The sequence below is a fragment of the Hippopotamus amphibius genome, chromosome 17 (assembly GCF_030028045.1).
Source record: "Hippopotamus amphibius kiboko isolate mHipAmp2 chromosome 17, mHipAmp2.hap2, whole genome shotgun sequence".
NCBI lineage: Eukaryota > Metazoa > Chordata > Mammalia > Artiodactyla > Hippopotamidae > Hippopotamus > Hippopotamus amphibius.
Window position 1 is genome coordinate 45,407,203 of NC_080202.1, and position 22,449 is coordinate 45,429,651.

The 22,449-nt window shown below is 54.3% G+C and overlaps 1 protein-coding gene across 1 annotated transcript; it reads right to left on the reverse strand.

Moving 5' to 3' along the window:
• Positions 1–9,478: 9,478 nt before the first annotated feature.
• Positions 9,479–16,311, reverse strand: C1QL1 (complement C1q like 1). Its single transcript, XM_057716381.1, has 2 exons — positions 15,440–16,311; positions 9,479–9,873 (listed from the first exon to the last, which is right to left on the reverse strand). Exons 1-2 carry the CDS (start codon positions 16,034–16,036, stop codon positions 9,694–9,696), a joined length of 777 nt encoding a protein of 258 aa, XP_057572364.1. The 5' UTR covers positions 16,037–16,311; the 3' UTR covers positions 9,479–9,693.
• Positions 16,312–22,449: the final 6,138 nt, after the last annotated feature.

The following is a 22,449-nucleotide window of genomic DNA, read 5'->3' on the forward strand; positions in this document are numbered from 1 at the left end:
TGATCCCCCAAACCGAGGGTTGTGGAGGTCGAAGAGAGAGATTTGCACTGGAATCGGGAGCCCTGATTCAATCACTAGTGACTGAATCATTAGTTAATGCTGAGACTGTGGAAGTCACTTCTGTTCTCTGGGTGTCAGTTTACTCATCTATAAAATGGAGCAAATATCCTGCCCTTCTTACTCACCAGGACAGTGTGGATGGAAAACCCTCTTAACCCCTAGCATATGTAAGGGGATAGCTTTCTATGAATCTGAATAGCATGAAACAGCAATGACTGCCAGGAGCCAGTTGCTCACCACTTTCTAATGATCTGTCCCCACAATGGGACCGTGAACATGTCTGAGGCATGCAAGAAAGCAGGAGGCAAAGTTCCCTGGCTGGCCTGCTATCAAGATAGTAGAGTCACTATTTAATCCCTGGTTAATTTGGCCCAAACTCCATTCACCTACCTAGACCCCTATTGCCCTCTATACACTGAGCTATTACGTCTGGTTTGGTGAGAATAAAATGAGACAACCATGCAAAGATGCTGTTAATATAAAGCTACAAAAGAACCAGGGTATTCTTGCCATCTTCACTACCCAAGAGAAATAGACTGTTAAAGAGTGGCTTCCAGCTTAGGGCTCCCCTCCCCCCTTACAAGGATGTGCAGTGTAACAGAGGTTTCAGGTGTGGTTGAAAGCTTGGGGTCCCCAGGAGCTACCGGGGAATAAGAGCCTCATGTGCCCTGTAAGCCAGGTCTTGCCCTGGCCCAATTCTGTATCTGACAATTAGCTGCAGAAAATGAGGTGAGTCATGGTGAGGCCAGGAGCAGAGGCTGGTCCTGCTGTGGGCAGTGGAAATGGGACATTTACTTGCTTGATCACTTGGGGCAAGTCAGCCTCTGAGAACCTCAGTTTCTGCAGTTATAAAATAAAGGAGATAAAATAATACTTAGCTTGTTACAAAGATTAGAAATAACGTAGGTAAAGCAACTTGCAGACATTCAATGATATGGTAATGGGTGTTCTCATATTCATTTGACAAGTATTTACTGATATGAGACAAGTGGGCTCAGAGGATAGGGTGGTGAGTGATAAACACTCACCTCTTACTGTCATAGATCTTGTGGGCTATGGGAGAAACCGGCCTATTAAACAAGGATTAACAGTGACGTGAGAGATGGACTATAATGAGAACATCTGAGGGGGTCAGGAGGAAGTGACACACAAGCTGAAGTCTGAAGGAGGAGTGGAGCTCGTTTGGCAAATGGGGCCATTCCTTGGATCTCAGAGGCCAAGGGAAAAGAATTCTGCAAGTGAGAGAGCCAACCAAGCCCAGTGATGCTGAGAGAACTTGGTAGGGCCTGGTCAGACCCACCTTAGCAGACACAAATGGAAAACCCTTGGGCCTTACACCACATATGCTGATAAAGGGAGAGCAGGCTGGTACTGGCCTAACAAGAACTTCGAAGCCTAGAACCCATATGTGAGGACTGGGTGCAGGATTTTTGCCTTGTCTGGATGCAGGAGACATTTCTAGGCTGATATGGGTGGGGGTGTGAAAGGTCACAGGCTCTGTGCTGTTGTGAGGTGTGTGGATGTTTTGCTATCTGCAACTGGCGAGACTCAAAGGAAGCAGAGAGTAGGCATGTCCACTCACGTGCACACGTATCACAGTACATCCTTTGCACCTGGATAGCATTTGCTGCTTTGGATATAGACCAATTTTAAAAGGTCCTTGAACCAAGTCCAAGACATCATTTTTGCCATCCTTAAACTTGGGCCAGACTTCAAGGTCTGGCCTAGCACAGAAGCCAAGCACAGCGAAGACTGAAAAGTGTCCACTTGGTTTATCAGCAAGGAGGTCATAGGTGGCCTTGGCAGGAGGAGTTTCAGAGGAAGCGGCAGCTGGATCAGAGTGAGAGGTAAGAAAGTAATAACTATTCTTTTAAGGCACCTGACTGTCAAGGGGAGCAGAGAAAGGAGGTAGAAACTAGAGGAGGATGTGGGGTCAAGGGAGGATTTTTAAGGCTATGGACGATTTACTTATTTATTTTTTCCCTTTGTGTACATTTTTAAAATTGGAATATAATTGCTTTACACAGTTGTGCCAGTTTTTGCTGTATAACAAGTGAATCAGCTGTATTTATACGTTTATCCCCATATCCCTGCCCTCCCGCAACTCCCTCCCACCCTCCCTATCCCAGCCCTCTAAGTCATCACCCATCATTGAGCTGATCTCCCTGTGTAATGCAGCAGCTTCCCACTAGCTATGTATTTTACATTTGGTAGTGTATATATGTCAATGCTACTCTCTTACTTCATAAGGCTAGGGAAGATTTAAATGATGATGGGAAGGACCTGATACAGAGTAAGCAGCTGAAGATGAATAGAGGGGTCATTATCAACTAAGCGAAGTCCCCCAAAAGATGGGAGGTACAGTGATCAGCCATCCCAGTTTGCCCAGCTGGGACTGAGAGGTTTAACAAAATGTGGGACTTTCAGTTCTAAAACTGGGACAGTCCTGGACAAACCAGCACAGATTGGTCACCCTGGTGAGAGGGTAAGGGATGTAGAGCATAGGGTCAGGCTGGACCCTGAAAAGGGGGAACAGCTCTTCCATGGAGGCAAAAAGAAGGAGAAGGGCAAAAATGCAGGGAAGTTTGTGGTGGAAGTTGTTGGAGCTTCGCCCTTGTGACTTCTGACTTCTCTGGGTGGTAGGAGATGTGATCACCCATTGGATAGTCAGCTTCACACTCCATCTTCTGCCTTTGTTGCTGGGCCTGACACATAATAGTTTCCCAATAAAATTGGCTGAAGGACTCAGTAAATGAATGAGACCAGAGGTAGTCATGCAGGCTGGGCTCTCCACGGAGCAGACTCTGAGATGGAGATGGTGTGCACAAAGTTTATTGAGGAGTGCTCTTGGAATTAACACCCGTGGAAGAGAATGGAAGGAAGCAGGATTGGGCAGTGGGAGAAGTTGAGCTGGGAGCTCTGAAGCTGGGAAAATTCTTCAGAGTTGTCCTGAGTTTAAAGACCCTAAGCGAAGGGTGGGCCTTTAAAACCCCTTGTTGATCAGTCATTCAAAACAGGCTGCCCTGAGAAGGAGGCAAGACATTGGGCAAGACAGGTCACATCAGCAGAGACAGTCCCTGGAGGGCCTGGGAACTCAGAGTCATCTTCTGGCAGCATTCCCAGAAGCTGGGGAATACATCCTTCAGTCCTGAAGGAGACCTGGGCAGTGCATCGCTGTGTCCATCACAGGAGGCAGAAGTTTCAGGAGAGTGAGGGATGTTTGAAATAGCTGCTATTATGGTAGAATGCTTATAATGGGGTAGGCACAGTATTAGGTACTGAGTGAGCCGCTTGGAAGATGCTCTCAGTATGGCCTCGGAGACAGGCAGATGACTGCTGGGGAAGTCCAGGAAGACTTCATGGAAGAGCAGTTGTTCTGCAGGCAGCTGGAGTAGCCCAGGGTCTAGCAGACCCATCCCTGGCTCTGGGCAGGCAGGGAGAGGTTTGTAAGTCTATGGTCTATGCAGTTGTCCTAATGCTGGCTGGGGCTCCTCACTCAGGGAGCAAAGGGGCCTATGCCCTGGGGGGCTGGGAAGAACTCAAATTTGCCTTTCACCATCTGGGAAAAGGGAGGAGCCCCACCCCTGCACAAGCTGCCCAGGTAGCAGGTGTCATAGGAAGTTTCTCGTGATTTAGGGGAGGAAAGACCGCTCTGGCTGGGAGGGAGTGAGATTCAACCCTTCTGCTACTCCAGGGAATGGCCTTTCAAGAGGGCTGTTGCCAGAAAGATGAAGCCTGGTGATCTCGGGCAAGATTCACCTCTCTGTGCCTCATTTTTCTCATCCAAAAAAATGGGTGTGATAACAGTAACTACTTTGTGGGATCATTGTGAGATTTAAATGAATGAGTAGGTGCAAAACTCTTAAAACAGCTCATGGTACATAAGCTACTGCTATAACTTAGTGTTTTGTTTTTTTAAAATTTATTGGCTGCGTTGTGTCTTCTTTGCTGCATGAGGACTTTATGTAGTTGCGGAGAGCGGAGGCTGCTCTTCATTGCCGTGCGTGGGCTCCTTATTGCGGTGGTTTCTCTCTGCAGGGCACGGGCTCTAGGCGTGCGGGCTCGGTAGTTTTGTCTCACAGGCTCTAGAGCACAGGCTCAGTACCTGTGGCTCACGGGCTTAGTTGCTCCGCGGCATATGGGATCTTCCTGGACTAGGGCTCAAACCTGTGTCCCCTGCATTGGCAGGTGGATTCTTAACCACTGCGCCACCAGGGAAGCCCTATGACTTAGTATTGATACAGAGATGAGAGTGTATTTGTTCTTCCAGTTCCAATATTCCGCAAACCCCTGGACAAAAGAAGAGAAACCCCTCGCTGCCTGGGTTCTGCCCTCTTCCTATTGCAAAAATGACAACTTCAGCAATAGCTGTGGTGGGGAGGTTCGGTCTTTGGAAGGATGCTTGCTTTAAAGCCTTTTTGAACATAAGTAAAAAAGTGCAAGCCCCTACTTAGTCCAGCTCTCTCAGTGGTAACCCCTGTTAACCTTTTGGGGAGCCTTCCCTGCCTCTCTAATAGCACTGTGTCCTGGATGTATTTATTAATTTATTTTTACTTTAATTTTTTTTGGCTGTATTGCGTCTTCATTGCTGTGTGGGGGCTTTCTCTATTGTGGCGAGTGGGGACTACTCGTTGCCATGTGAGGGCTTCTCTTGCAGGCTTTATGCGTGTGGGCTTCAGTAGTTGCAGCATGTAGGCTCAGTAGTTGTGGCTCATGGGCTTAATTGCTGTGTGGCATGTGGGATTTTCCCAGACCAGGGCTCGAATCCATGTCCCCTGTATTGGCAGATAGATCCTTAACCTCTGCACCACTAAGGAAGTCCCCTGGATGTATTTATATGATCTCTGTAGGTATTTTGAAGTTCTGGGTGCTTTCTTCTCAGTTTCTGGATCCTCCAGTGAGCTAGGGCCTGGCCCAGATGGGGTATTCAGAAATTTTAAAATGAGCAGAGCAAGTAGGGACCAAACAGATGGATTGGCCAGGGCGTCGGGGGGTATCCCTCTGCTCTTACCCCAAATCGGAGGCCACAGAGCAGAACGGTGGGGGAATCCACATCAGAGACGCCATTCTTAACACCGAGCTCTACATCCTGGGTACCCCAACCAACCCTTCCCCTAGTGCCCCACACTCATTTTGGGGTTCCCAGGGTGGGAGAGCACTCAGGTGTCTTCATCTTCCTGAGTGATGATCATTGCAATCCCAGGAATTGAAGTGCAGGGAGAAGCATTTTAAATCACAGGGCTCAGAAGCCTTGCATCGGCATTTTGCTTTATAACTTACAAAATATTGATAGTTTCTCGCGCACTGCCTCCCAATAGCCCTTCAAGTGCATATTTTTATTAGGCCCATTTTACAGATGGAGAAACTGTGGCTCAGAGAGGTGATGTGTCTTTTCCTGAAACCCTGAGCATGGCCAGAAACTTGAGCCCAGTTCTTCTGACTCCAGTTGCTGCATGTCTGCTGGGTCTTGCTGTCTCAGGTTCTAGCTTTGCCCTGAACCAGCATGAACAACCTTGGGTTCCTCTCTGGGTCTCAGTTTTTCCAGCTGTGTAATGAGAGGTGCCCATTCTGTGGCTTTGATTCTCAGTTTTGGCAGATGGGGAAAATGGGTGGCATGTGGAAAGCATAGGGGCAGGGAGCCCTCTGGTCCCTTTTCCCTGCAGCCCCGAGCTGCCCCCTCTCAGTAACCTTCCACCCCCTCCTAGTCCCAAACATGTGTAGGCTTTTCACTTCCACTTTATTATCACTTCATTTGTAGGATTTTAAGGTTTGTTTCCTGAAAGGGAGCGAGGAGCTCACACCTTCCATTCTGCTTTTCAAATATACCTTCATTACTTGTGAAAATAACCTTATTAACAGCATCTAACCTGCTACAGCTTGTGGGGGCACCCAGATAAGTACATGCAGAAGGAACCAGCACAGCTAGCTGAAGTCGTGCAGTCTCTGGACCCTGGGATTCTCTGCCAGCTCTTAGGGTCCTAGATCTGTTGTCAGGGTCAGCAGAATGCAGGTGAGCCTGGAGTAGCCTTGAGCAATTGGTCCTTGCCTCCTGCCTCCTCCTCTGGTGCTCAGAGATCCTCCGGGAAACAGCTCTCGTGCCTCTGCGGCTCCCCGGTCTCCGTGGCTCCCCTGTCTCCTGGATGCTTGTCCAGGATTGATTGTCCGGGCAGCTCCCCCTCCGAGCAGTAAATGAAATATCGGTTACCAGGAGTGAGGCGGGAGGCAATTAACCCCTAGACCTCACCATGGCAGATGTGTTTGTAGCAAGCTGAAGCGGAGAGTCGAGAGCACCTGCCTGGCCTTCCTGCAAAGTCATCCAATTAGGGTACCCCCAGCAGTGGGCTCCCGCTGCCCCTTCTGCTCCCCGTGACCCCAGAAACCAGGGCAGCGCCAGCTGTGAGGGCTGGCAGCTGCCTGGGCACAGGATGACCCGCCATTCCTCGTGTGGGTGAGCTCCAGGGGCACTGCCACCCTCACACCCTCCTTGGCAGGGACATTATTTGTTAATTAATCACACATCTTTCTAAAGGGGAGGCAGCCAGGGGAGGCTTCTTCCTTCCTTCCTCCAGAGCGGGACCGCCATTCTGCCTGTCCAGCTTCCTTTCCACCACCCAGCCAGCCCTACCCTGTAGAATGCTTCTGTGCCAGAAACACCCCTGGCTGAGGAAGAGGGGGGACAAATGCCCTGCTTTCAGGGAGCCCCCAGTTGGGTGAGGAGACAGAGTTTATCTTTCAGGGAACTCCCAGTCCCAGGGTCTGGTCTCAAAAAGCCCTAGTTTAATAGAAAAAGTACAGTGTCTACCCTCAGAGCCACTAAAAGGACGGCCACAACATTTGCAACTAGGAAACTTCCCTCCCGCCCATCCTGAGTCTCTGGAGATACACACCTTGCCCTCAACTCATTCAAAACTATCTTTGAGGATCCCCCGACTGATGGAGGAGACACAGTCTTGCCTTCAGGAAGTTTCCCATGCTGAGGGTAGAGACACAGTCTGTCCCCTCAGGTGTCCCAAGGCTGAGGGGGAAAATATAGACTTTGCCCTTGGGGATCCCCTGTCTGATGGGGGAGACACTTCCCCAACATGTTCCCCGGCAGTTGGGATGCTGCCTGAGTGACAGCCAGCTGGTAACTGGCACTGCTGGACACCCCTGGCACCCTGCAAAGGACAAAAAAGTCCTTGGCTTCAGTCCTGTCCCAGTTGTGCCACAACCTTGCTACATGACCATGGACAAGTCACAGATTTTCTTCAGACTATGACTTCCTCATCTGTGACATGGAGATTTTAGGCCCCTCTCTCAAAATGACATGAGGATCGGCCAGTCACCAGAAAGAAAAGCCAGCCAGCCAGCCAGCCTGGCAATGATTAAGATGCTTTTTGAGGTAGCAGAGGTCCTAGACCAGTCCCTGTGGTCTCTGGGGAGGGCGGGGGAGCCCCCCAGTTGTGGTGGCTGGGTAATTTGGGGCCAGGGTGACCATTAAAGAATCACAGGGGGCTGTGGTGGCGCTGGAGGGCAGGAGGGGGCTGCTGGCTAAACTAATCACTCCTCCCAAGGAAACTCTCATTCCAGCCAGGCCTGCCAGGGGTTTTATTGGGTTTGTGGGGACCCGCAGATTTCAATCTCCAGACCCCACAGGGAAGGAACAAGTATTAAGCTGATTTTATTAAATGGCCACAGCTGGCAGTAGGGGGAAGTAGGGGAGAAAAGAGAGGATAAAGAAAGTCATTCAAGTCTGCCAGCCATGACAAGGGTCTATACATGGGGCCTGACTGGGAGGGAGGCCACCCCTCCTTCCTGTCTCTCCAGCTGAGCCAGCGGGGGGAGGGGAGGCCAGATGGGACCCTTCCCTCAATGTAGAGCCTTGGGTTTCTCCAAGAGGCTCACCCCATGGCTCCTGCCCAGGGCATCAAGCCATCAATGCCATCAAGCTCTGCATCGCAGCGCTGGAGTGGAAGGGCTGGGCGCAACAGGGTGGGAGGCTGAGCTGCCTCCAGGCCACCCTTCCTCGGTGCTGCTTTGGAGATCCCAGATCTTTATGAAATATGGCGTGCTGGGTAAGAGCATGGTCTTTTGGTTCAAATATTGGCATTTGCCTCTTCCTAGCTCTCTGACTGCGACAGACGATTTATCCTCTCTGAGCCTTAGTTTCCTCATCTGAAATGGATAAAACAACATCCATGTTAAAGGACACGGGAGCATTTCTTGCCAATCCACTCCCACCCCACATGCATTTCCATGAGGTGATACTTACAAAGTTCCTATATGGTGTCAGACGCAGAACAGGAGCTAAGTATTAACTCTTATGATTTAGGAATGCCTTAACTGTGCAACCATCATGGCCCCAGTTATAGGAGGTGAGGGAAGCAGTGACAAGGCGAAGAGATTTGCTGTGGTTTCTCCAGGGAGCAAGGCTTCTTGGATTCAAGGGCAATCACAGAACTTAGTGACTGTGTCCTATTAAAAAAGCTACTTAACCTCTTTGCAGGAAGAGTAAAGTCTACTCATCCAGCCTCCCAGGGCTCCTGGAAGACTCGAGGGAGATGACGTACCTGAAAGCCTTTGGAAAACTTTAAAATGATGTATAAATAATAAATGCTGTGTTTATTGAGCACATACATGATACCTCTTTATCCTCAGTCAAGTGAGGTAGGTCTCCTCACCTACATATTATAATTAGAAAACTGAGGCCCAGGGGTGAAGTGCTTGGGCCAAGGTCAACCGGCATTTAACACAAAGCTTGTTCCTTTCATTGCTGTCACTAAACCAGAACTGAGTCAGAAAAGAGGGACTTGGCCAAGATCCTACACAGCGGCACTGTGACCAGAACCCGGATCTCCCAATTGAAACCTTGCTGTGCCTTTGGAATGCTGATGCCACTTTCAAGGTCGAAAAGATGGAGCTTTTCCACCTGGGAAAATGATGATGTAACTCGGCTGCCTCCTATTCCAGGTGCCCAGGCCCACTTGGGCTGTGGTGGGCATTGGGCCCCTTGGCCCATCTCCTCCTGGAGCAGCTCTGACATTGGTGCCTGGCTTCCCCGGGATGCATGAGCAGCTTTCAGCAGACCCATTCCCAGTCTGGAGGAGGGCAGGGTTCACGGTCCCCTCCTGCAATTCCTCTCCAGGGCACAGTTGGAAAACCAGCGGGGTGGAAGTGTTTTATTATAGCTTTGGTCAGACGGGGCCGCAGCCGGCCAGGGCTCTAGGGTTGCTGGGAAGCTATCCAGCCCCCAGCCCACCCCTCCCCCCGGCAGCGCCACCCCAGAGCGGATGGGCAGCTCATCGGAGCAGGGGGAGTGACCCCGTCGAGCCCTCTCCCCAAGCTGGGGCGGGCTGGCGGGTAGGGTGGGCGGTAAACAATCCTATTGTACAAATATACAGTGCGGGCCGGGGCGGGAGCGGTCAACACCGCCTCCCGGGGAACCGGGACGGGCGCGCTGGACCCGGCTCTGCGGCGAGCCGGCGGGAGGGCTAGCTGCGGCCCAGGCGGTGGTGGGGGCGGGCCGGGGGCGTCATAGCCGGGAGGGCCGGCGGCCGCGGCTGGCAGCGAGGGGGTGGGCGGGGACGGGTCATCCTCAGCCCCCGCCGGGAGGGCACCCCCGGAGGAATAGGGGATGGAGGGGTCGCGAGGAGCTCAATCGGAGTAGATGATGAAGCCGGAGAATGTGCTGTATTTGTTGCTGTTGCCGCCGTGCGCTTTGCCTCCGTCGAGCTTGATGAAGACCTCGTCGCCCGCGTCCAGGTGCAGGATCACGCTGTTGCTGGCGTAGTCGTAGTTCTGGTCTGCGTCCTGGGCAATGGCGCTGGCCCGCACCTGCGGGGGGTTGGGGGTAAGAGCACCGGGGTGTATGTGAGAGGGGAGGGGAGGAGGAGGGAGAGAAGTGGGATTGGGGAGGGAGGGGACTGTCAGAGGTAAGGCAGCCACACGAGGAGGATCTGGAGGCCCCCACAGCCTCACCTCCAGCCCCATCAGGGCTCTCAGCCTGCTTTTCTCCCATCATCCCATCACTGCCCTTTCCAACCATAACTGTGTGTTTCGGGAGCGGGTTACAGAGGAGCCTTGGATTTCTAGGGCAGGTGTAATCTGGGTCTGAATTGGCAGTCAAGGTGTAATTGGCCTCCTTAACTCCCCTAGGTTTCACTGTCTGACTTCAACAATGTCTCCAGGATGCCCCTGCCTGGAACTCCCTCCTTGCAGAGAGGAACTCTCTGGACCCCTAACGGATGGAGGGCCATCCCCTCTCTCATTATTCATTCCTCTCTGCTTTATTGTAATAATGATACCTTACATTTCAGCCACATCCACCTGTTCTTATGTCAGTGGATGGACAGGAGGGCACCCCTTGGCCTTACAGGTCCAGGCCTGGGCCAATGCCCGGCTGCCAGTAAGCAACAACCCTAGTACCAGGACCTTCTCTGTGGACACTTTGTCTGAAGTCCATTTGGAGTCTTTCACACCAGAGCAGTGAGATGGAAGGCCTGGTAATTATTTCCCCTCCCAAGATTCAGGTTGGGCCTGCATCCAGCCTCCAAGGAGCTGTAGCTCTACCTGTGACTATCACCCCACCCAAAGAGGCCTTCTGGCTCCTCCTGTATCACCCCACGGTGGTAGAAAGCAAGTGGATGGGAAGAAGGGAGCAAAGCCTTACATCCCTCTGTGATCCTCCGTCTGATCTGATATCCCTGCTGGTCCTTGTTTTGATGGAGGAGGGGAGGGACGGGCAGGACGATGGGGCAGGGGAGCACCAGCCTTTGGATTTGAAGCCTCACACATCATTCTGGGGGGCTCAGACTATAATCATAAGATATTGAGGGTGTGGGGTGGTGGACAAATTCCCTCTAGGCATTCCTTTCCAACCGCTGAGGCCAACGTAGGTCCTGAACCTTCTGATCTGGGGCCTCTCCAGGATATTCTGAGTGGACAATGGGAAGAGAGGAGCCATCTCCAAGTTCTGGCTTGTGTTGGGGGGGAGGCTGCACTGAAGGAGGTTCTCTCAGCCAGGCTCCTCAACAGCCCCTCTCCATCCTGACCCTTCCCAAAAGGCAGCTCTCTCAAGGGCTGATATTCAGGGCTGGACCAAGCCAAATTAGGGGAGGGGCCCATCCTCCCTTCTGGGCAGGAGGCAGAACTGTAGGTCAGCTGTGCCAAAGCTGCTGACTCAGCAGCAATGCTGCACCAGGAGGATCCGGAATATTTGCATGCAGTCTGCCATTTAAAGCCCAGATCCCTTTGGCTCCTTCTCTCCCCTCAAGCTCTTCTTCCCCAGCCTGGGAGGGAATTGTTTGGGGCACTTAACTGGGAAAACTCCTGGTTCAGCTAAAGGTGGGGGAAATCAAATGAGGGAGAGGCGCCGTCTGTTAAGTTTCTCTGTTTAGAAAATGGATAAGATCCTGCCTCACCACTGCCACCATTGTAAAAGCCTCTTGGTGGTGAAGGAAAAAATTTTTAATCTTGATTGGGCTTTGAGCTACTAGGCAAGAGCTGAAAGCAAGCAGCCAACTTCTGTATTGTTCCCTGGGCCCTAATCCTGGTGGTATTTATGATTACACATGCATTTCATTATCTTTGCTAATAAATTACCGCTAATAACAATTATTTTTATTACCCAGATTAATTTAGCCTTAACTCATTAAAACAGTGTGCTTCTTAATAGCCGAATCCATTAGAATACAGTCATCTGTCATCAGGAATCTCCTGGTGATGTGACAGGCATCAGAACTGTTATGCTTATGTTTATTATTTATTCATCAGCATGATTGTTTCTGTGATTATCCTAATTATCCATGGAGGCAGGGAGAATTAATGCTCATCCATCCTTAGACGGTGGGGGATCCAGGAATGGAACCCAGGGGTCCTGATTCTCTGCCCAAGACTGGAAACAGTTGAGGCATCTGGCTCCTCTTGGGGGCAGAGGGGACGTCTAGGGACTTGAGGCTGTCCTGGAAGCAGGAAAGCAAGTCTGGGGCTTGTCACAAGCGGGTGCTACAGAAGCACCTCCTCAAGGGCTGCCAATAAGGGAAGCTGAGGCAGTGGTCCGATTAAGGGCCTGGAGTGGGGGTGGGGTGGGGTGGGGGAAGAGAGCCCACGCAATGTGCCCCGTCCCCAGAGTGATGCTGGGGTCTTGGATGTGCAGGTGTGGCTCCCACAGGCAGCCAGGCTGGTCCACAGGGGACGTGTGCTTTCACACAATTACTGGGTCTCTACTGTGCCAGGCACTGTGCACTGTGCTATGAAAGGCATCAGAGGCCAGAGAGGACAGCGCGGGGAGGGCCCTCTCCCCCCATCAGAGAGGCTGATCTCCAGTTAGGTCTTTATACCACGCTCCCCAGTTTACACACCCCACCACCTCTCACCTCACTCAGACTCTGGTGTCCAAGCCCCTGCCCATTTGTAATACTCACCTTCCCATAGGTCCTGGCCTGTCCCCACACAGCCTCCTCTTCCCTAGCCCCGTTTATCAATTTCGAGTCCTCGAGTGGCATGTGGGGTCTTAGTTCCCCCACCAGGGACCAGGGATTGAACCAAGGCCCCCTGCATTGGAAGCGTGGAGTCTTAACCACTGGATCACCAGGGAAGTCCCTGAACTGTGGATCACAGAGGGAGCTGCAGGGAGCTCACCTCACCCAGGGCACCAGCCCCAACCTAGAGTCCCTCCCTCGGGCGCCTCAGGTCCCCATGTCCTAACAATCAGGGCTTAGTGCCATCAGGCTCTGCGGTGGTGACTCAAAGCTACCCTTTGGGAGAGGGGCTGGTGGGCCTCAGACAACAACAGAGAGGGGGTCTCAGTACCAGGAAGGAAGGTGGTGACTCCCCATCTCCCCATGTTGCCCAGGGAAGGACCAGGGCCCCGATGCCGCTCTGCCTTCCAGAGGAAATTCTGGAAGGCTCTCTGCAGGCAGGAAGCCAGGAAGGAAAAGCACAGAGCCCAGGGTCGGCCCTGGTCTTGAAGGCATGGGAGGAGCAAGCTCCTCTCTTCTGTCCCCACCCCTAGCCCAGCCTTGTCATTTTTTTCTCCGCTCACTTGAATGTCCTCTTGCACCTCTGAGCCAGCTTTTCCCTACACTTGACCTTTTCATTTTCTCCCTAGTGGTGTCTCCTCACCTTGGGGACCCAGGTTCCCCATCCTCTCCCCCGACCAGGTTGGTCTGAGCTGGGGCAAGTGCCGTTGAATCAGTCCCTCCAGGAGGATGGAGTGTCAGTGGGCTCCCCGTCCCCCTCCCACACAGTAATCGCTGGAGTGTGGTATTGGGGGCTACTACTGTCTCCCCTGCACACACCATGAGGTCCTGGAGGCCAAGCAGACTGAACCTCTGGAACCCCAAACCTGGCTCCTAGCAGGGGCTCAAAACTGATATGTGGAATGACTCGTGAGATTAAATGAGTCTCTTGGACAATCTGGAAGAAGTCACAAAGGATGTGGGGGAGGACCGGGGCCCCAGGGCCTATCACCCCACTGTTTGTCTTGGATTTTTGTGTTTGGAGGGGGGCAGGGGAGGGAGAGGAAATGGTCTGAGTAACTGTTAAAATGCTGGGTCTCTGAAGCCCCTGGTTAAAGCCACCTCATTTCTTCTACCAGCCTGTGGTGCCACCTCCTTGTCAGGCTCTGTCAATGCCCTGCCCCTGCTGGAGGGGTAAGAAGAGGCTTTTGAGTCAGTTTCACCTCCCTGACTCAAGACTGAAGCGAGTGCCTTTGTCCCAAACACACACCATCTCTGGTCTCATCTCTGGGGCCCTGCGGCACCCTCCTGGAGTAGCACAAGGTGCGGGGCCCACTGGTGACCTGGTGATCCCCTCCCTATCCAAGAAAGCTGGGCCCCCAGAACCCTGAAACCTCAACTTGGTGCCAGCCCAAACTTTCTTTGGGAAAGGAAGAAGTTCCATTGATGAAGGTGACATTTTCGCATCCTTTATGGGTGATTAATAGGGGGAATTGTGGGGCTGTCTGCAGAGAGAGCCCTCACTGGGTACTAGGGCCTCCCATTTGGTTAAGAACCAAGGACAAAGAAGAGAGAAGCCTGATAGACACAAGTGGGAAAGGGACACCAAAGAAATAAAGAGGGGGGGTTAAACCCCAGGGGTGAGGGACCAGAAACCCAGGGAGAGACAGACAGGACTGGTAGACAAAGGAGAGAGGGCAGCACAAGGGCTGGAGAGATAGGAGAAAGAGGCAGGGGAGAGGCAGAAACCAGAGAGAGCAGGCAGGAGGGCGGGGTGGGGTGGGGGGCAGACTTACAAACACCTGGTAGGCTTTTTGCTGACTCTCAGGCCTGTCGTTTCCCCGACCCCCAAGCCAGGGTCTACCTCGGGACAGTGCTGCAGTGGGAGGGGTTCCAGCAGGATGTTGGGTCTCAGTTGCAGGAGATTCCTTCCCAACTCCCATCAGCCTAGCTTTAGTTCTGATCAGTACAGGCACCTTCTTCCACAAGGATGCTCCACTTGACTACCCCAGGGGCCCCAGGCCACCATGGTCTGGGAGCACTGGGAAGGGAGGGGGGATCAAAGCCCAGGGAGCTGGGTAAAACTGTCATCCTGGGGCAGGGTTAGGTCAAGATTTGTCCCGGGGGCAGTACTTCCAAGGAGAGCACCAGGCATTGCTGGTCCCCGGTACCAAAGACTTCATGAGCTTGGTGCCTGCCACTCTGGTCTCTCCGTTGGGGACAGGGAAGGAAGAGGATCCCCCGACACCCCAGGAATCAGGAGTTGCAGCTGGGAGGCAAAGTGGAGGGCAGTTTCCACCTCTTTGCCCTGCCTCAGGAGGAAAAACTTTTCCCCCCAGGCCGTCTTCTTGTGCGTTTAGCTCTGACACAGTGTGAAGGGGCCGCGCAGTCCCGGGTTTTGCAAAGGGTGTCGGATCGGCCCAATGGTCCCTTCCTAAGGGCGGGAGATGTATTGCAGCTAAGGCTTTGTGCGGTCGGCTCCCTTTGCCTTTGTGCGCTAAAGATCTCCTACAGCTCGCCTTCTCCGCTTGCGCGCCTAGCGGTGCGCCCTGGCGCCCGTGGGCGCTAACGCTGCCTTTCCCCAGAGCCCATCCTGATCCGTCCCTTCATCGCCAGCTAGTATCAACCAGAATCCCAGCTCTCAGATGCGGTTTCTCAAGGGCCAAACCCCCGAGGTCCAGTCCGCGCGCCCGGGAGCCCTGCGCTCCGATTGTTAGTTGGATTTATCTCCCGCATTTCCAGGCCGCAGGTGCCCAGCGGCATGTGCCTTGTAGCCGGCGCCCAGGAACCGAGGAGTCAGGGGTGCCAGCCAGCCTGGACCATCCCCGCATGTAATGCCTAAGCCGCTCCGGGGTCTCCACCTGCGCCCGTCCGTACCCTTGGGCCCCGGGCTCCCTGGGTGCCCTGCCCCCAGGCCAGCCCCATGCCCCCGCCGGGCCCACCTGGCCGTTCTTGCAGAGGTCCGCCCACATACTGGTGCCGTCGCCGCCGCGCATGAGGACGTGGTAGGTGAAAAAGTAGGTGCCGGGAATGTTGCACGTAAACTTGCCGCTGGTCGCGTCGTAGTTGTTGCCTAGGTTGGTGACCACGTCGTCGAACTTGAGCACCTCGTAACCCTCGTGAGGGTTCTTGAGGCCGGCATAGAAGGCCACGCGCGGCACCGTGGTGTAGGTGGCCGTGCTGATGGCGCCGCTGCCCCCCGCTCCCGGCAACCCCGGAGGGCCGGTCTTGCCCGGCTCACCCTTCTCCCCGGGTGGCCCCACAGGGCCCGGAGGACCAGGGTCCCCGGGGGGCCCGGGAGGGCCCGGCTTGCCTGTGCGTCCCGGCTTCCCCTGGGGGCCCTGCACCAGCGTGGAGGGCGGGGGCGCGCCGCTTTGCTCGCTCAGGGCGTCGCCGCCGTCGGGCCGCGCGCCGGCGCCGGGGCCCCGCGCGGGGTAGGGGTCGCACACCATGCGGCAGGTGCCCAGCATCTCATAGTGGCCATCCGGGCCTCCCGAGCTCACCAGCACGGGGATGAGCACCACCAGCACCAGCAGCATCACCACGCCCGCGGCGGCCGCCAGCAGGGTCTTCCGGCCGGCGCGGAGCCTGGGGAGCGCCGGGCCGCCCGGCCGCGCCGTCGGGGCAATGGTGCCGGCGGGCGGGGGGCGCGGGCAGGGCGCCCGCGCTCAAGGGCGGTCCGGCGGGGCTGCGGGCATGGGGCCGGGCCCGGGGCGCCGCGCTGCGCTGGATGCGCTGCCGAGCCCAGCCGCCGGCTCCTGCCTCGCGCCTCCCTCCCGCTGCGCGGCCGAACTGAGCGCCGCGGCCGCCGCCTCCCGCCTGATTCCTCCCGCCTCCCGGCGCTCGAGCCACCGCCCCCTCCACCGGGTCCAGCCCCACCGGTTCTGCGCTGCACGGCGCCCGCGAGGGGTGGGGCTGAGGGCTGAGCCGGCGCCCAATTGGGCCGCAGACGGTAGGGCTCTGCCCACCAAGAGGGGCGGGGCCGAGGGGCGGGGCCGCGGAGTAGAGGACTGGAGCCCGGAGAGGAAAGGGGAGACTGAGGGAGAGAGAGCCTCGGAAATGGAGAGGGGGCTAGAATCTGAGACACAGGAGAGGCTCGCATAGAGAAGAGGAGAGTAGGGACGGAAAAGCGAATGGAAGAGAGGGCCATAGGGAGAGCTAGAGAGCGCAGAAGGGGGTTGGGAGAGGAGATGCCTCGAGGAAAGCTGAGAGAGAGACAGAGGGAGGCACGAGGAGCCACGGCCTGCAGGGGGCAGAGGCTGGGGTAGGGCATCCTGGTCTTCCGGGGACAAAGAGCGATTGAGAGGAGGACGGAGCGGGGAGCAAGTAGGAAGGACCAGGAAGAGGGTTATGAGTGGGGAGAAGACTGGAAGGCTGGAGGATGGGGAGGGGGGCCGATCCGCCCTCAGGCCTCGCAGACCACCCGTCCGGGAGTTGGGTGGTGGTCGTATGCCTGTCAGGGTGCCCAGCAGAATCCCGAGTACTAACAGCAGCTCCTCCCTCCTCTTTTTTGGCTCCTGGATGTTCCCGGGACCGCCTTTCCCCAGGAGGAGCAGGATCTTCTACCCTCACCTCCTTACCTCTGCTCCTTCCTCCCTACGCTCCAGGCCAGGTCAGGCTGCTTTTTCCTGGGGATGGGACCGGGGGCTCCTGCATCTTACTCTGATCACTTCCCTTCTCCCTGCTTTTAGACAAGGGAGAAATCGGGGCCCTAAGAAAGTGAGCACCCCAGGAAATTTCTCCATTCTGACCAGTACAAACATCCTTGGGCGGTGACCCCCTTTCCCAGCCTCCAGGAGGAGGGGTTGATCTCTCCCAGTCCCTCAGCTCTCCCCTCCTCCCCCACCTCGAGCCTCCTGAGCTCCTAACTCTTTTCCCCATCAGGTTGTATGAGGCAATCCTCTTCCCCAAGTGCAGTAAAGTGTTTAGGTTGCATAAACGAAAAGGCGTCTTCTTGCATTAAAATATTTGTCACGTTATTAGAGGCCCAGTTGGTGCTGCTCCACTGCTCCTCCTCACCCTCCTTCATCCAGCCTACCCGGGAGGGCTCCACCATTCAGAGGCCACTAGCTGCTGCTAAAGGATGACCCTCCAGCTTCTTTCCTTTCTCCTGAGAGGACCCCTCCCAAAGCTGAGATTGATTAACCCCACCTGAGCTGGGAGGAGGACAGGAACAAGAGGATGTCAACTGGGGGGCGGTGAGAGAGGACCTTTCAAGCACGGCGGAGCCGGGGTTGCAGTGATCCCCTCGCCAAGGAAGGACCTAAAAATTCAATCAATAGCATTTATTCAGGGCTTGCTGTGCCAGGCCCTGTGTTGAATGCTATACATACGCCATCGCAGCAGATCTCCACAGCAATCCAACGAGGTAAAGCCCATATCTGCATTTTACAGAGGGAGAGCTGAGGCTCTGGGAAGTTAAGAGATTTGCCCAAAGTCACACAACTATTAAATGATAGAGACGGGATTCAAACCGCCAGGCTGGCTCCCAGCTCTTCCAACCTCCACGCAGTTGGGCCTCTAGGTACAGCTCACTGCCCAAAGGGAGGAAGGCGGTAAGTGCAGGGGGAGGAAGATTGCTAGACCTCCCCGGGCTCAGGAAGAGTAGTCCTGACTCTCGGCTCTCAGTCCAGCCGCCCGTCCCCCACGGCGATCTCCCCAGTGTGACTCCCCCAAGAGCGACAGGGCTGGTGACCCGAGGAGCAAGTGCGCGGTCGTCGGCGTGTGATCTGTACAACCCTCCGCCCCCTAGTTCGCGCGCACGCGGGTGCCTCCTCCGCGGTGTCGCTGGGGCTCGTCGGCCACCCGGAGTCCTTCCAGAATCCGCCGGGGAAACGGCGGCTGGCCGCCCGAGGCCGCGGAGGGGGCGGGAGCCCGCACCCCCGGCGCTCGTCCGCGCGTCCCGGTGTGCGCTCAGCGCGGCAAGGCGGCCCGCCCCCCGCCCCGAAAGAGCGCCCGCTCCCCTGGCGCCGTGTGGCGTCTCTGTCAGCCCAGCCGGATTCTCCCCGCTTCGCTGGAGTGGAAAATAACGGCTTCAAACTTTGCAGAGAGGAGCTGGTGCCAGCACTTTAATTAACAGCCATCTTGGCCTGTGAGCCGGGGCCACCGGCTCCGCGCCTCCCCCGGGCTCGCCGGCCCCGCCCCAGCCCCGCCCAGGTCCCCGCGGGAGAAGGACCCCCACCGCAGCGCTCCGAGCCCCCTTTCCCCGGGACAGGAGGGCCTGGCCGACTGGGGGGCGGGTACTGTCTGGGGCGGGGGTGCGTCTCCCCAGCTGAATACCTGAGGACCTTCAGCCCCCTTACCCCACCCATCCCCAATTCTCTAAAGCCTGATCGTTGATGTTTCTGGGATTAGAGACCTGCCTGCCAGTCCCAGCTGGTGGTTTTAGGCTATCGACTAACCAGCAGCGCCTCAAGTGTTCTCCCCTGGAAAAAGGGTTGTTGTAAGGATTAAATGAGTAATAATGAGGGTAGCAAAGCGCTGGCCTCGGTATCTGACCCTTATTAGGCGCCCAGGAAAGGGTGGCTAATACAATTATTTCACATCAAGGCCCTTCCACCACCCTGGGCATGGAGTCTCCTCATCCTGCCTTTTCCCTACAAACTGCTGTGCTTGGCGCTAGGAGAGGAGGACAATGGCCTATGCTTCTGGGTTCAGAGACAGGACTAGATGAGTGAGAAAGGAACCCAGGAGTTCTGGCTTTCCAGGCCTCTTCTTCAACCACCTGCGAAGCCCAGGGACCCAGGTTTTCAGAAAAGGAAAGAGGTGAGCCCCAGGGAAGGGATGGAGGGCAGTGCTATGTGTAGCTGGGGTACTGCCAGTGCTGGGGGCTGAAGGTCCAGCTTCGCTTTCCTTCCTGTGAGTGGGAGCTCCCTCCCTCCTACAGCCCTCATCGTTCCAGAGGTGAGGAGGGGGCACTGGGCATGGGGGGTGGTTTATGGTGGGTGCAAGAAAGTGGGCAAGTCTCTTCTTTGATGCATGGCTGACTTTAGGAAGCTGGGTGGCTGTTCTGTGGTATTTTGGGGTTCTTTGAATGAATGTGAGTGGGTGTGAATGTGTAACAGACTGTTTGCGTTAGTGTGTGTCTGGGTTTGTGAGTGATGAAAGGGAGTGCAGTGTCCTGAACTCATCGGCTAGCAAATCTGCATTCATTTGTTCATTTAGTAAACATTTACTGAAAGCACCGAGCTGGGCACTGTGAGGCAGTAGAGGCAGTGTCCAAAAATGATCAAGACCTAAGCAGTACCCCTGAGGAGCTCACGCTTTGGCAGGGAACACAGGCAGGAAGAAATGATAAATGCTATGATAATTATTAACTTTTTTGGAGCACTTACTAAGTATAAGGTCTTGCTCTAAGCACTTCATATGGGTTATCTCATTTAACTTTAACAACCTATTATCATGAATTTAAGACTATTATATGGCTTATATAATTTATTTTTTAATTAATTAATTAATTGGCTGCATTGGGTAGTCGATGCTGCATACGGGCCTTCTCTAGTTGTGGGGAGTGGGGGCTACTCTTCACTGTGCTGCACAGGCTCCTCATTGCGGTGGCTTCTCTTGTTGCGGAGCACGGGCCCTAAGCGTGCAGGCTTCAGTAGTTACGGCACACAGGCTCAGTAGTTGTGGCTCATGGGCTTAGTTGCTCCATGGCATGTGGAATCTTCCTGGAGCAGGGATTAAACCCGTGCCCCCTGCATTGGCAGGTGGATTCTTAACCACTGTGCCACGAGGAAGTCCTACATGGACTATATCATTTAGTATCAATAACCCCACGAGGTAGATACTATTATTTTCTCCCATTTTATAGCTGAGGAAACTAAGGCTTGGGTAGAGGTTTGCACCAAGTGTTATGAAGCACAGATGGAAAACTCCCTGCCCCGAGGACTCTAGCAAGACTCTACAAGGGAGGTATCATTTTTTCCATCTGCTTAACCATCCTCCATCCATTCTGTAAGCCCATCTTAATTGATCTCTTATTATCGCAAGATACAGTGATGGGTGTGAAGAGTCTTCTGACCTCATGTAGTTACAGCATATAGTAGAAACCTAAACAATTAAACAAGCAACTGCTATCTAACTTGACAAGCTGCCTGGGAATATGTGGGGTGCTATAGGAATGTGCAGCAGTGTTTCCTAAATTCATCTGGAGGCAGGGAATTGTGGGAAGCTTCCTGGAGGAGGTGATATTTAATTTAAGCCCTGATTAAAGGACAACAAGGTGAAGAGGATGGCTGCCAGAAATGGAGGAGAGTCGGAGGGAGGGAAGATAATTCCAGGCAAAGGGAACAGCATGTGCTAAGGACAAGCTTGCAGGGCCTCGTGGGCTGTGGCAAGCAGTATATGATTTTTCATAAGGGCCGTTAGAAACTACTGAAGAGTGTTGAGTGAGTGATATCAGAGTTTTTCAGATTAGAAGGATCACTTTGGCTACTGGGGGCAGGAGGGATTAAGATAGACTAAGAGTGTCATAGGGAGATTAGGTAGCAGAAGGTTGCAGTGGTCCAGGTGAGAGCTGAGAGTGGCCTGATCTGGATGGGATGAGGGAGGCGGGGGAATCAGGAAACATCCAGATTTCTGGAAAAATTTTGACATGTTTATGAAATTAATGAAGTGTGGATGAGCGTTTTTGCCGTTATTTGGGTACCAGTATGTGCTAAACACTTTATATACTCTATTTCACTTATTAGTCACTGGAAGTCTAAGGAATAAACATTATCATCTTTACGTTGGAGATGAGGATGCTGAGGCTCAGAGAGGCAAAGTAACTTGCCTGGGATCACACAGCTAGTAGGAGAGAGAGTCAGAATTAGAACTTGGGTCTGTTTGACCCTGGCTGGGGACTCTTCACCTGCCTAGCAGGTGCATACCTGGTGAGTAAAGCAAAGATAGGTCCTTTAGGGAGAAAGAACAGCTTGGGTTAAGGCTCAGTTGTATAAAAGGCATATTTTTGATTTTTGGTTGAAGCTCCTGGTCTACCACCCTGTCTTGGGCAGGATGGGGAGCCGAGCACCAAGAGGCAGAGACTGGCTCTCAAAGCCCAGTTAGGCCACCAACTTGCCATGTGTGTTTGGGGAAGTCTCATCACATTTTAGGGCTTCCATTTCTTTCTGTGGGCTGGAGAATTGTCCAGGGCAGCTCTGAGAGGCTGTGATTCTCACGTAAAAGAAAACTTTTCATTGTCATACGTTAAAATATTGAGAATCCCTTCATGACATTTTAACTCAGACACTTGCAGACCTCCATGGGATAAAGCAGCCCCTCTTTGGAGAAGGGGCATTTGGGAGAATGGAAGTTGTGTTGTCATCTGGGGTGGGGGGGGGGCGCAAGGACACACCAGGCTGGGTGGGACTCAGGTTGGTGAGAACCTCCTTCAGGAGCCCCTCCCCCAGCCCCATATCCTAGGAGGAAAGAAAGGGATGAAGAGGGCCGAGCCGAAGTACGCAGGTCACAGGCAAGTTTTCCGATGCTCCTTCACCAGAGAACCCTGGGTCTTGTGCCCGAGGATTCCAGGGACCTGCCCAGCCCTGGGCCTCCTCCTGTTTACCCCCTCTGACCAACAGGCAGCCACATGCAGCCCATCCCAATCCGGTTCCAGGGAGGCAGCTCTGAAAAGGCCCCAGCTATGGGAGGGGAGACCTGATTGCAGGGGCCGTCTCCCCTCAGCCCAGCCTGCATCTCCCAGCTGCATGTATAAGTAATGAGGTTCTGCAGCCCCAACAGGAACCAATATAATGGCGGGTGCACGGGGTCAGCCTGAGAGACAGATAGCGGGACGTGGGAGTGACAGGCAGTGCAATTATGCTGAGCCTCCTGCAAAGGCAGCAGAGGGAAGGCCCCGCCTGGCCAGCGCGGTCTTTGGGCTTCCCACCCCCTCCCGCAGGTCTCGACTTGTCAGGACCCACCAGCCCCCCAGCCCCAGCTCCCGCAAGTTGGGGGAAGGCAGGGA

What these genes read in the sequence shown, in the direction of transcription:
- C1QL1 (XM_057716381.1), bottom strand. Translation starts at nt 16,036, where the DNA reads ATGCTGCTGGTGCTGGTGGTGCTCATCCCCGTGCTGGTGAGCTCGGGA. An exon ending in ACCTCTGCAAGAACGGCCAG is followed by an intron (nt 9,874 to 15,439) that starts GTGGGCCCGGCG and finishes AACCCCCCGCAG; the next exon opens with GTGCGGGCCAGCGCCATTGC.